General features: G+C 49.5%; 1 protein-coding gene and 2 non-coding genes across 3 annotated transcripts; all 3 read right to left on the bottom strand.

Annotated features, from left to right (window-relative positions):
- Positions 1-6642: 6642 nt before the first annotated feature.
- On the bottom strand, positions 6643-10108 carry RPS11 (ribosomal protein S11). Its single transcript, XM_068930959.1, has 5 exons — positions 9816-10108; positions 8886-9017; positions 8572-8647; positions 7735-7864; positions 6643-6818 (listed from the first exon to the last, which is right to left on the bottom strand). Exons 1-5 carry the CDS (start codon positions 9828-9830, stop codon positions 6695-6697), a joined length of 477 nt encoding a protein of 158 aa, XP_068787060.1. The 5' UTR covers positions 9831-10108; the 3' UTR covers positions 6643-6694.
- Positions 7434-7527, bottom strand: LOC138065872 (small nucleolar RNA SNORD35). Its single transcript, XR_011138917.1, has one exon. It is a non-coding gene; the product is annotated as a small nucleolar RNA SNORD35 (small nucleolar RNA).
- LOC138065873 (small nucleolar RNA SNORD35) lies at positions 8346-8436 on the bottom strand. The gene has a single exon (XR_011138918.1). It is a non-coding gene; the product is annotated as a small nucleolar RNA SNORD35 (small nucleolar RNA).
- Positions 10109-14184: the final 4076 nt, after the last annotated feature.

Here is a 14184-nt window from a genome sequence, read left to right as displayed (position 1 = left end):
TTTCCAAAGCTCATAATTTTTGGAAGCAAAAGAAGCCATTCGTTTTAAATTGTTAAAGGTGATAAGGTACCTCATGTAGGGTATGGCTAAGCTAAGGTCTCAGTTAATGATAGCTACTGTAATTCTGGCAAAACTCTGCCTCTCATAATCTGTTATAGTAAAAATAGTGAATATTTTCACACTCAGTCCTGCCAGTTTGAAGATACCTTAGAGCAAACATTAGCCAGAGCAAAAGCTTTCAACTGGACATGTCACAAGGCTATTAGAGACTGGCTAGAAGGTCTAACAAAGATTTCCAAAAGAGTTTTGGGAATCTTAATACAGTAGCTTTATCTTCCCATAAGGTTGAATTATTTAAAACCATACATGCAAAGACTGCAACATTTTGTGGCAGGAGAGACAAGAGCTGGGAAAGGCCTGGATGGGAAAAGCTGCTGCTGCTCACTGTTATCGGTGCTCCACCTCGTTCTTCTCTGAGTAAGGAAACGAGCTGCTGAGGGGAGGAACGTGGATTGGGATGTCCGATGCAGCAGGTCCTGGGTACACAAGCTTCACGGTCCCTGCTCCTGTCTGGAGCCATCTCCAGGCCTGGAGCGATGGGGATGGGCATTTCTTCCCTACTTTGCTCCACACAGCCCACTGACAGGGCACTGCCATTATTGGGATCTCACCCGGTTTGAGGAGCCTCACACGCTCCCCAGCGCAGATGTGGTGAGGAGCACCTCGGCCTGCCCAACGCCTCGTGCAGCTCCTGGCGGAAGCTGCAGGAGATCGACTCTGACGTCTGCCTGGCCCAGGTGCTCTTTGCCCACACTGGACAGGGTCCAGCATCCTCACGCTCATGGTCCTGGACCAGCACCTGGCGGCTTGCTACCCATGGAGGTGCTCCACCATCTTCACCGTGCCTGCAGTGGAGCTGCACAACACATCCCTGTGCTATCGCCGCCTCCTACACCCCAGGCACCTTCACCTTCATGCACAGCCGCGGGGCTTGCAGTGTTGCACCCTGTCCCCATCACCTTCCTTGGTTACACTATTGGTTTCATGCTATGACTGCTCTCAGTCCACCCGCTTTCCCTCCTTCCTTTACAAATCCCCACATCAGCCTCCGCAATTTTCCTCCATTCCTCCCCTTGAAAAACTGAAGCAACTGTTGAATGATCTTCCAAGTCACACGGACCTACTGGTCTCAGCGCTGCAAGTTAGGCGGTGCTAATGTTATAACGGATGTTTCTACCCATACAGGGATTGCTGGTGCTACGGGAATTAGCCTGGTGCGCCTGGCCTTTTATATTTGCAGAACCTGAGGTCTGAAATATGTCTTACAAACACCACTTAAAGGTAGGCTGATTTGTGTTTTAAACTCTTATGTGGGAGTAAAGTGTCAGTCTCTTCTAAATATGACCCTTTCTGGTGAAAGGGAGGAATAAACTCCACACTTTGAGTGCATTAAAGCGTTCCCTATGCCATCTGTCCATTGAAATTGCATGCCTTATTCCACAGTCACCAGGAGGACTCAACCCATTGTGTCCTGGGGAGACACACACTAACTCCAGAGCGGGGGTGCTGGGACGGGGGGAGACCGCTGGCTGATGCCAAAGGGATGCTCCCCGTAGCCCTGCCAGACTTCAGCGAAAATCTTGGAAAACAGTAGCAGAACAGGTTGCGACAGCTGTGACGTATCAGAAAACGTCACAGGATAGCAGGAGGCCTGGTCACTGTCACCATAAACCACACGGGAGACCAACGGCCCAGATCAGAGCCAAAAGCTGTCGTCCACAGAAGGAAAATAGGGTAAGTTACCTTCGTCGCAGCGTTTGCCCTTTCCAGACACATTTCCCCCTTGGTAGCAATCGCAAAGGCATGACTGCATACCAAAACACGTTGGCAGCGTGGTTTTCCTCCCTCTGCCCTTCCTGCATCATTCATCTCAGAACATCACGGCCCTTGCAGCAGGGAGCCTTCAAAGCACGTGTGAGCAGAGCGCCCAGCGCTATGGGACCAGACTGACCAGTGGCTCTGAAGGACAGAAGTGACCTTTCCACCAGGTGTCAGAGTGGCTAATCGACCACAGGACCCAAAGTTTCACCACGGCTCTGACAAATCGTGCAATGAGACTGCATCTCCCAGAGAGGCACCTGGTTCTTAACCAGGGGACAGCAAGCAGAAATGACCACAGGTACCACAGGCAAAGCTCTGCTTCTGTTAATCACTCTGTTAGCAGTGCCGCCTCATCCTTCACTCGACCTCCTCTGGCTTTGTCACACCGTCTGGTCAATGCATGTTTTCCCCAGTAGATTAGGAGAACACATACCTGTGAATACCTTCTGTGCTTCCCATTGCAAGGCACTGGCTGCAGCCACGGGCTCAGCACTACGGTGCTGCTCTACCACCTCCAGTTTTTCCACATAAAACTGAAGAGATCATCACTGCCTCTGCTAGAGGTTTCAGCCCCTCCCAATCTACCCCTGGAGCTGCTCAGGTGCGAGGGGGCCAGGGCAGCTCGAGCAATGTGGTAGCCACCTTCGCCATCCTGGCTGGTCTGACCCCAGCTGGCAGCGCAGCGCCAGCATGACCGAGCGCTCTGCACCTTCCCTGGGTTCACCAAACACTGCACTGTCCTACCAGCGCTATCCCTCTCTGAAGCGCTCCTACCCCGACATCGACACGAGCACGAGGAAGCCGCATCCTCAGCGAGCGCTTCTGGCAGGTGAAGCGGGACAGAAGCTGGAGCTCAGATATGGATCTCTTGGAAAAGCCCTATAACGAGCTCCCCATTAGTGAAGGGGAGGTAAAGTGCCTCTTCCTCACACACCAAAGCATGCATCATCCTCTTAATCCAGAGCAGATGATTTACTTACTTCAGTACGCTAATAATATACTGTGCATCATTTCCACATAGTGATGGGTATCATCTCCAGTGGGTTTTAGGGTTAAAAATATACACTCTAGGCAGAGAAGCGCTCCTTAATTTTTACAGGTTGGACTCAGGTGTGAACGTAGGAGCATAAGAGTGATGTGCCACCTCTCTCCTGTTGTGATAAGATAGGCTGCCAGACAGCTCAAGCCCAACGCCAACCTACAAGTTATGCCTTCTTTCAGACCTTACCTGTGAATTTCTCTTTCCCTCTGGATTATTCACCTGGTTTCATATATACAACAAACCAAATTTTGTACACCACCATTAGGCCAGGGTTTCTTTGCACAAAATGTCACAACCCTAACGACACCTGCCTCATCTTGAGGTGTTTTTCTCCTCAGGGCAGTTGTCCCAGCTGTTTGCCATTTCTGTATAAAAATTAACCTTCTCTCTTTCCAGCTGCTTTTGAACCGCTGCATTTTTCCCTGCTCAGTTTCCCAGATCTCTCCCTGCTTTGAACAAAGAGGGAAAGGCCTGCTTCTCAGTCTCTCTGCCTTCCCTGCCTGGCAACGTTTGTCCTGCATCACGGTGGTGCCCAAAACATATATAATATACAGATACTGTCATGGTGTCACAGAGTCCCTAGCAAAAAAGGGACGCAAACTATTGACATCCCCAAAGTAGCTGTCTAACACCAGGCAAGATGGTACTGAGGGGCCAGCAGCAAGGTGCATTCATCCTGCTTAGCTTTTTGAGTCAAATATCTTTAACATGAAGACTGGTACAAAACAGAGTCCAGTGACCCCAGAGTCTTCAGTCGTCACTCAAGCGCATGCAAGAAAGAAGGGAAAAGCATGTCTCAGCCCTCCCTGAATCAAGGCATCGCTGATTAACTTGCCAAGCCGATTCCTCATCTAACAAAGCAGCGCTTAAGCAAGGGCTTAAGGCAAGGGCTGAGCAGATTTAACAGCTTCCCACAAAAAAGCAGGACATCACTCTTCCCCCCTCTACCCAGCTCGATGCCAGGAGCCCCTCCTTCCCTCTCAGTGCTCTGGCACTTGACAGGACCCTCTGAGAAGATCCAAGTCATTGAACTAGTAGAAGACTATACAAAAAAAAAAAAAAGTTGACTGTTTTCTGCCAGGTTAGTGAGTTAAATCTGCGGAGGGGGAGATCCAGTGGGTGTGTGGGAAGGGTAGCAGACCTCTTTTGTTCAGCAGCAGTGAGCCACTAAATGAGCCGCACTGGATCGTGTAACTTACCCTCAGACATTGCTTACTGCTGCTACTCCTCTAGCTTAAATAGCGTCTGAGTAAGCAGGAAATAGATTGATCTCTTTCCTCTAAAGGCTTCTAAGGGACAGATTACATACCCTCACACAGCTAGAAAAGCTAACATGCTCTTGCCAAGAGCCTGCAAGCCAAGCAATGCTGAAAAACCCAAATGCGCAGGGAGTTCTCGTGTTGGGAAAGCCTTTATAGCAAGGCAGTGGGACAGAGAGACCTTTTGTTTCAGTCTTGCTATAAGTGCTAAACAAATCTCGTTTTACTAAAACCTCCTTAATGGGTACTGAGACTCCCACTAAGAAGTGCCCAGCACACTCAGCACTGCCAGAGCTAACAATACCATCCCAAGGAAACTGCATGCACTGCACGGCAGCGGGGGCCACAGGACCAGAAACATCTCCTGGAGACAGTCGGATAAACACTCTGCCAGGCAACCACACTACAGAGTGGTCCTACAGGCCAAGACTCCCCAGGTCCACGAACTGCATTTCCACATGCAGGCTCTTCCTTAACTTCTTAGCACCCAGGAACATCCTCAGAGCCCTTCTCAAACCTTTAGAGGACCTTCCCCACCTTCCTCAGTGACACTCATTTCAGTTCTTGCCTCCATCACTTTCGGAAAGCACCAGCTCCCTCACTTTCACCAGTTTGGCCTGACCTGCTGCGTTCCCAGCCACATTGCACAAGGCACATTGGAGCTCAGGGCAGCAGGAGAGCTGACACACAGGCTGCTGCAGGAGGGATGAAACATGAGGCTGCGACATCCTCCCAGCCCTGACAGGAACTTGGACCCCCGACGTTTGCAGATGCTGGCTGCTCATCTGCCAGCACTTCAGAAGGATCCTGTACTACCAGCTGAGCCTGTGCTACTCTTCTCCCATCCCAGCCCCAAGGTTTGGGGGTTTAGTTACTTGCTTTTAAGCAGAGACACTTCTTGGCACATCAGCCTTACTCGTAACATCTCCAGCCTGCCTCAGAATGAGCATTCCTCCTAATTTGCACCTAATTCCTCACAGATTAAAGCAGCATGAACCAGCAGCTCTCACATATACACTACAACTTTTTAAAGCCAGATCCATGTTAATGCAGAAGTCACAATGATCTAGAATTTTCTGCAAGCTGTGGAGCACCATTTATCTCTCACAGCGCTTCAGCATTAATTCGATAAGCAATGCTGCTATACAGACAGTCTAATTCTCTGGAAGTGTACATGGAATCCCCATCTCATACAAGCTACTGTAGCAACCAGAACAGAGATGCAAGCCTCAGCACCGCCCTCCTGTTTTTAGACACTTCCTGACAAGTACAAGAAACCCAACAGTAGACTTTGTAATCTGAGCTAACCCAACGATTAGGCTAGTTCACATCTGCAAGAGCACAGGCCTTGCTCAAAATCATGTTTCTTTGCTTCTTGATATTTTAAATGGGTTTGGGTTAAGATAATGCTATCAGCTTAACTACACTGGGTTAAAACACTGAATTTTGATTGTTCCACCTCCGGTGCTTATCGTATATGCTCTCTTCCTGCTGTAGAACAAGACGTTCTACTCATTGTATCATGCCATCACTTCTTTCTGGCGTTGGTTTCCCCCTGGAAGTGGGATCAGTATCCTAGATGGAGGACTAATTCCGTTCCAAGAATAACATATTTTTCTATGACTGTAGGAACCATAACCAACTATCACCTCTAGAAAAAACTGCAGGAAGAGCAGAATTTCTTTAGTGTTAACTCCCAGCCACTTGAACTGCTGACACACCATATCCTTGTAAAATGTGTTTAGACACCTTTTTGTGCAAACACAGCACATGGCATCTTTCTCAAGTACATATTTAAGCCTTATGAAAAATGAAATCTTTAAAGATTTCACTTCCTTTGTTATCACTAAGAGGCTTTACACTCTAAACCGAATTACTTTGTAATTTTCAATCTGTTCTCCTCTGCAGCTATGCTGCGGAAGGGTGAAAAAGCATACAGGGAATCAGACTTGAACTGGAAAGTCACAGAAACTCTTCTGAAAATAGCTAACAAGCACTCAAAACACATCCCTTTTTGCTTCTTTCCTGTGCACAGGTCTCCCACACATTAGATATTTAGGTCTTGTTCAGCCTTTTCTGGAATACAAAAGTCAGGAAGAGAAGACCGATTACAAAGACCAACTTCTCTTTTGAACATGCTCTTTGACAGCTGACTACATCACACTTTGGCTTGAAGAACATTCACTCATTGGTCCTAGGCAGATTGCATGTCAGTTCTATAGAAGAATTCCAAGATTCCTATTTATTAACAAAGGCACAATTCTCTTGCTCCTTCTCTCTCACCTACCTCCACTCTCCTCTCTTCTGAGCAGAAAACCTGAAATATCTCGGAACAGTATCTGCACAATATTCTCACATTTCCCCAAGAAACATACTTATTTCACTCATCTTTGTAGTCCTATGAGTTTACACATGCTATTGCATCCCTATGCTATTTATTTCAGATTATACACACAAGAGTACATTTTTACAAAATGTTTTATTTGTCCTGAATTTCTTCCATATGCGTTTTTTAAAACTTCTGGAACTGCTTCTTGGTACCAGCAGCCTTTGTGACTTTGAGGACATTGAATCGGACAGTCTTGCTGAGGGGACGACATTCTCCCACAGTGACAATATCCCCGATCTGGACATCCCTGCAAAGACATTACAGGTATCTGTAATTTTCTATATTTAAAGCTCGTTAGTTCTGTACCACAGACATATTTGTGTTACACGATGCCAGAAATGCTACTGCATAATACAGCGATGAAAGTGACCGCGTGTCCTCAAACGGTACCTTCTGCTTATTTTGGAATCTTAAGTGCTACAAAGGTGAGAACATGCGTAAAAAGAAGTGCTCATCCTACCCTGCTGCCACAAGGCCTTGGAGTCTGTCATTCCACATTTGCTTAAACTCAAGACAAGACTAAATGCAAGCTTTTCATAAAAGCAGAACGAGCGCTGAGCGTCTGAAGGAAAACTCTCCAGAGATCAGTTTTGCTTTCAGTCACACACAGGCTAAAATGTGGACAAGTCAACTGGACTGAAATAGCAGTCCAGGCTATTCTGAAAATTCTGTCCACCAAAGATGGTGTTAGGAGGGATTCAGTAGACGAAACCGGTATTGCTGTTTGCACCTGCTCCCTCCAGCCTCAGCATTTACTTTGGCAACCTCAGTTTGTCCAAGTTTGTTATCCTTTCTCAAACACTGTAAAACCTCAGGCTGCAACTCTCTAGTTCTACAGAACAGGCAGACTGACCAGAACATGTCTTATGGTTCAGCAAGTGCCACTGGCATTGTCAGCAGCTCCCCTTCACCAAGAGAGGCTCTGAAGACCATCGTGAGTTTAGACATCACCACCAGCAAACAGGTTCCAGGTCAGAAACAGCAACAAAACTACACGTGTTGCACTGAAGTGCCTGCTCGCTTCATTTTTTAGACAGAACATGAGTTCAGCATTACAAATATGCATATTAGACATCCTGAGCACATTAGCTCTTCTATACATGTAATCTTCATACATTAACTCTCCCCTCCATCACTGCTAGACAGAATAGACTTCTACACACCTGAAGCAGGGGGAGAGATGCACAGACATGTTCTTATGGCGCTTTTCAAAACGGTTGTACTTGCGGATGTAATGCAAGTAATCCCTACGGATGACAATGGTGCGCTGCATCTTCATCTTGGTAACCACACCTAGGTGACAAAATTGGAGGGAATATCACAATGATAAGAGTAAGCAAGCACATACTGACCATTAGTAAATTGGGCTGGAGATTTCATTTATAGCTAATAGAGAACAGATTTCAGAAGAACTGTTCAAGAACATTGGCAGTGACAAGTGGTATTTGACATGTGAAAGCAGGAACCTGCAATTCCAGGAATTTCTCCTAACCTACCTTAATAATAAATTATGAGGCAGCCTTGGAGGATTGCTCTAGGACCCTAATCCTACCAGAGTACAAAGACTCTCTTTCCAGCCTGCTACCAGGCTGCAACCTTCAAAATGGCACGGTGTTATGAAGCAACTTATATCCTTTGCCTTTTCAAAGGCTTTCTAAGCATACAATGATATGCTTACTGGAATTATGTTCCCTGCATCATCTGCTGTTGCATTATGTTACCACCTGCGCTACAGAACAGCCCATCTAGAAGAACTGCCAGTAACGGGTCCTTTCACTAGGCATCAGCAAAGCCATGCGGCATTGTCGTCAAAGCCCCTTCACCATGAGACTTGGAAGACCATCGTGAGAATGGCATCACGTGCAGCTCAAGGACCACATCCGAGTTTCCAGGCAGCTCTAGACAGACACTCCTGAATCACGGGCTTATGTTTGCTCACTGCAGGGCAGTCACACAATCACATTCGAAGCGTTAGTCCTTAGGGAACCTTTGCAGCTCACCTGACAGGATTCGGCCACGGATAGAGACATTACCAGTGAAGGGACACTTCTTGTCAATGTAGGTGCCCTCAATCGCCTGCAAAGAGAAGTGCGTGTCAGCATCTGGGCAGACAAAGCTCAGATACCACAGGACATCCCAGTGACCACGCTCAGAGAAGCCATAATAACTGCGCCTGCCCGTGACCTGACGCTTGCCACCACATGGCAGGACCCTCATGTCCCTGGGGATACAAAGGGAGCAAGTGCTCGAGCAAGAAGAGCACCAAGAACTGAAGTATCCCTGCCTGGTGCCCGGCAGGGAGGCTGGGCCCTACCTCCTTGGGAGTCTTGAAGCCGAGGCCAATGTTTTTGTAGTAGCGGGGTAGCTTCTCCTTGCCACCCTCACCCAGCAGCACCCGCTTTTTGTTCTGGAAGATCGTGGGCTGCTTCTGGTAAGCCCGCTCAGTCTGGGGAGAAAGAAAGAGGGAAGCATCACCTGGGGGCCATTGCCACTGAAACCCCCAACCTGGGCATAGTACCTCACTGGCACCGGGAGATGCTATTCTAGATCTGGAGAATGGTGTCATACTGGTACTGGGAAACCCCACCCGGGCCACGGTACCTCACTGCCATCGGGATCCCTTCCCCCCTCCCACCCCGGGGCCCATCCTCCCCCCCCCCCCCCACCTGCACCAGGGGATCGTTTCCCCCCCGCCCCAACCCCAGTCCCTCACCAGCACCAGGAGATCCTTCCCCCTCCCCAACCCTGGTCCCTCACTGGCATGAGGGGATCATTCCCCCTCCTCAACCCCGGTCCCCATCCCCCACCAGAACCAGGGCCCGGCTCCCCCCCCAGTTCCGGGGTCCAGTCCTTCACTGGCCCCAGGGGCCTGGTCCCCCCCCGCCCCAACTCGAGGCCCGGTCTCTCACCAGCACCAGGGGATCGTTCCCCCCCCCCCCCCAACCCCGGTCCCTCACTAACACCAGAGGATCGTTCCCCCTCCCCACCCCGAGGCCCGATCCCTCACCGGCACCAGGGGCCCCCATTTCTCCCCCCCGCCCCAGGGCCCGGTCCCTCACTGGGCCCCAGAGGCCGAGTCCCCCCCCCCAGGGCCCGGTACCCCACCCGACACGCCTCCCCCGCCCGCTCTGAGCCCCAAACCCCCCGCCGCCCCAGCTAGGCGGTCGGAGACCCCCTCCGGGCCCCCGGCGCCCCCCGTCCGGCCCCGGGAGCCCGGCGCGGCCCGGCGCCGCGCGGCGCCCACCTGCGTGTCCGCCATCTTGGCCCGCGCGCTGCCAAAGAGGCCGCGGCCGCCGCGCGGCGCCGCTTATCCGGGGGGGCGGGGCGGGGCCAGGCGGCGCGCCGGAAGTGACCTCACGGCGCAGCAGCGGCGAAGGGAGGAGGAAGGAAGGTAGTTTGGGTCTTGCTGCCTGCCGTAGTCCAGTCGCTCCGCTCGCCTGAGGGGTGCTGGCGCCGGTGCGGCGGAGGCGGCGGGGCCCGGCCCGGCCTCGGCGGGGGTCGGGGCTGGGGCAGGAGCGGCCCATTCCGGTCTGGCCCGGCCTCTGCGGGGGTCGGGGCTGGGGTGGGCGCGGCCCGGCCCGGTCTGGCCCGGCCCGGCCTCTGCGGGGGTCGGGGTCGGGGCTGGGGCGGGTGCGGCCTAGTCCGGCCCGGCCCGCGGTGCAGTCCTGACGCCTCGGCCTTTGCGCAGGGCCTGGACGGGGCAGGAAGGGGAGCGCAGCGCTTTGGGAACCTTCTCATTGGCTCTTACCCCGCGTGTGATAGATCTGAGCAGGGGTCGGGCAGCGCACAGAGCCCGGCGGGGAGCGCCAGTGCCCGGGGCCGTGTGTGGCCGCCCAAGCTGGGCGCTGGATGTTAAGAGGAAAGATGGAGATCAGCGTGGTGATTTAGGCAGGAGCGCTGAAGAGTTTGAGGTGGGCCCCTCCTCCAGAGCAGCATGGGTGTTTATGATGTAGGAAAGTACCACAGAGTAGGGGCTGAACACTGGTGGTTCAGCGATTCGGTCGTACGTCGCTGACTCCAATGCCCAGCAGAACAGCTTCACCAGTCAGGCTGTAACTAAGGCGATGTCGCTCAGTGCTGAGCCCTGTGCAGCCTCCCTGCACAATTCGAGGCAAGATCTTTTCTGTGTTGGTTCCCTATCTGCACAGCAGAGAGAGAAATTCTAAGGGAAAGTACATAATTTACTGATACAAACACCTGCCACAACCAATTCCTCTGGGCAACTGGAGATTTAAGTGTAGCAAGGTTTTGGAGGAAATTTTCTCCTGGCCCTAGGCTGCCAGGGACAAACAACGGCTTCTGTGATCATCCATGGCGATCTAAAAGGGGTTCAAGTCCTTCCTGTAACTAAGGCAGCACCATATTATACTCCCTTTATTTTTTAAGCAAGAGGTTTAGAAGATGATGGGCAATGTATTATATCTGGAGTCCCTGAGTTTCTGCAGTAGCTATGGGAGAAAAGACTCCCTTGAAATCGCTCTCAAAGGAGATCTTGAGAGCTGCCCTGGCTGGGCTGGGTTTTCCCAAGCTCCTTGAGCACTGGAAGCGGGTGAGGATGCTCATAACCAGCTGTATGGGCGTACACTTACAAAGAAAGGGTCTAGTCCTACGTTTACAGCCTGAATTCCAGAAAACGTGGGATGTTCAGGGTGGGTAGCTCTGACTCTGGACAAATATTTGTGTTACCTCCAGGCATGATTCAGAGGTTGTTAGTAATATTACCAGAATTGGACCTAAATTTGAATTCTCAATGATCATGGTGTCCTGACGTGATTTATTACACATCACGGTCCCTCAGAAAGGGCAGTAAATCTATCTTTACTTAATTTTATATATAGATAGCTGTATAATCTGACATTATTGTGATGCAAATAAAGTTATATTAAACCACCAGCATGTGACGCCGTGTTTACTGCATGTCACCTAATTAATTGTTTGAAGATGAAGGGGAGGATAATGACTTTTTAGAGCTCTTATGCTGCATTTTGCTGTCTGTTACTCATCATCTCTGTGTTGTTAGGGGTTGAGTGCACAGAGGAATTTTGCTGCTAAAATCAAAGTCACCTCTAGTAATAAAGAGTTAACTTGTATGGCTAGTGATTGACTGTTCACTGTTTCTTCCAGCACAAGTGATAAGGACAGTAAAAGGAAACTAGCAGGAGTCAGGTTCAAAACAAAAAGCAGCTTGTTCCTCATGCAAGAGTTAATCATGGAACTAGTTGCAAAAGGATGATGTGGATGTTGCAAGTTTACAGGTGTTCACAGAGTCACAGAACGGTTGAGGTTGGAAGGGACCTCTGGAGATCATCTAGTCCAACGCCCCTGCTCCACCAGGGTGACCTAAAGCACGTTGCCCAGGATTGTGTCCAGATGGCTTTTGGATATCTCCAAGGAGGGAGACTCCACCACCTCTCTGGGCAATCTGTTCCAGGGCTCGGTCGCCCCCACATAGAAAAGTTTTTCCTCATGTTCAGCTGGACCTTCCCGTGTTTCAGTTTGTGCCCATTGCTTCAGTTTGCGCCCATTCCCTTATCCTGTCACTAGGCACCATTGAGAGGAGTCTGGCCCCATCCTCTTTACGCTCTCTTTTCAGATACTAAATGCATTGATCAGATCTACCCCCCCGAGCCTCCTCTTCTCCGGGCTAAGCAGTCCCAGCTCTCAGCTTCTTGTATGAGAAGTGCTCCAGTCCCAAAATCATCTTGGTTCAGGGATGGACTGGACAAGTTCATGGAAGCAAAATCCGTTGGTGGTTGCCAAATACATATCACAAACACATAGCTCGGGAGGTCTGCTAGGTTGAAAACACTCCGCAGCTGGGAGTATTTGGAAGTGTCGTACACTTTTCCTCTGTGCAATGCTTGGCTAGGTGGATGCCTGGTTCCCTGTACTGCTATTCATCTGATGTTTCCTTAGAGGTGTTCTTGTCGCGGGTACTGCACTAGTAACCTTTTTACAGGTTACAAGTAGATTTCATGCTAACCTAGTGCCACCTTACACACGTTTGCAATGGTTTTGTGATGTTATGGAAGTGGGTCAGGGTATGCAAATATGTGTCTTTGTAAGAGGGAGAAGCACATGTGTCAAATACGCAACTGACTTTCTTGGAGAATAAGCACAGGGGCAGGGCGTATAGAAGAGCACATGAATTTCTTACAGGCACCAACCAAAAAAGCTGCCCTGCTCTATAACAAACCAAACAGTTCACCAGGTTTAAATATACCAAGAACAGAGCAGCTTTCAAATTTCACTTCTGGGTAAAGTAGGATATGGAAGAGAGTCAAAGCAAACCTCAGCTTAGAAAGGGCTGTGGCTCTGCTATCTGGACAGGGATGTGGGAAGATCCCATTCAGTGGGCTGAAGTGAGCTGCTGCCTGGCCAGGAGGAGGACAAAGAATATTTTTAGTTTTTGGTCATTGCGACCTTGATCTTTCCATGTTTAAATAAGAGTCTGAATAAGGCAGCTGCAGTGGAGTTGCTACAGTGTCAGGGTCCTGAGTAGGTCGTAGGAAGATCTCAGGAATTCTTAAGCTTATTGTCTTCAAAGCCTTTCAAACTTTCTGGAGGAAAGCAACATGGAATGGAGATGCACAACAAAATCCTTGAAAATTACCATTCTTCTCCCCCAGTTACCCATGAACTGATGAATAAATAAAGAAAATAACATTTCTTTGCTCATCTGGCACTGAAAATGAAACTGAGTCATCTACTGCCTTTAACTCAACAGGAATCGTGAAGAGCAGAGGAATACGAAAAGATAGCAATATTTTTTCTCTGTTAGGTGGGCAAATCCTGTAGGTGTTCTGCAGCTTCTCAGATCAACCTGCGGCCTGTGAAGAGAGCCTCATCTTTGAATGCAACAACGGTTAAAGAATAGCTGCGTCCACAAAGGACAGATGTGTTTCAAGACAGAGGATGAAGATGGTGTTAGTAAACTACCAAGCTTGCTCCTGATGATCTAAAACAAAGTGAAAGGACCTTTCAGACAATGGGTTACTCAGGAACCCCAGTTATCAGTGGCAGAGCACAGTGCTTCTGCTTTATGGGAGAATATGAACAGTGGTGGGGTGCTGGAAAGCAGAGAAGAAAGAGAAGCCCTTCATCAAAATACATTATCCAGACTGAGAGATGAGGAAATGAAGAATTTTCTCTCCACAGGCCACGAATGCACTGGAACAGTGGTACAGGGTGCTTTTCCACTGACCTGCTAGTACGCTTTTGTTTAAGAACCATCTGGACACCGCTGACAATTTCTTTTGATGATCCTCAGCAGGAAACAACTTAAGAAAATATTGTGCTTCTGAGAAGGAAATGGCAGAGGTAAAGCATAGGCACTGTCCAGCAAGAGAGGAAGTTTTTCTCTGGACATTGTCTGGCTGTATGAGATACCATCAAGCCTTTGTTGTAAGGAAATATGCAAAATCCATCTTGCCATTCCACAGGAAACTGAAAGAAGCTTCGTTAGCTTCAGAAACTGAGTTGAGAAAACCAGCGGTGCCCCAGTAGCAGGTGTTGACCGATTCCTTCTGGCAGCTGGAGAGAAAGTCCTCAAGTACTTTGAAATGATATAGGAAGAAACCAGAAAATCCTTATGCTCTTGATTTATGTCCTGC

The sequence above is a fragment of the Struthio camelus genome, chromosome 1, assembly GCF_040807025.1.
Source record: "Struthio camelus isolate bStrCam1 chromosome 1, bStrCam1.hap1, whole genome shotgun sequence".
In the NCBI taxonomy this organism is placed as follows: domain Eukaryota; kingdom Metazoa; phylum Chordata; class Aves; order Struthioniformes; family Struthionidae; genus Struthio; species Struthio camelus.
This window is presented reverse-complemented; position numbering and strand designations above follow the sequence as displayed.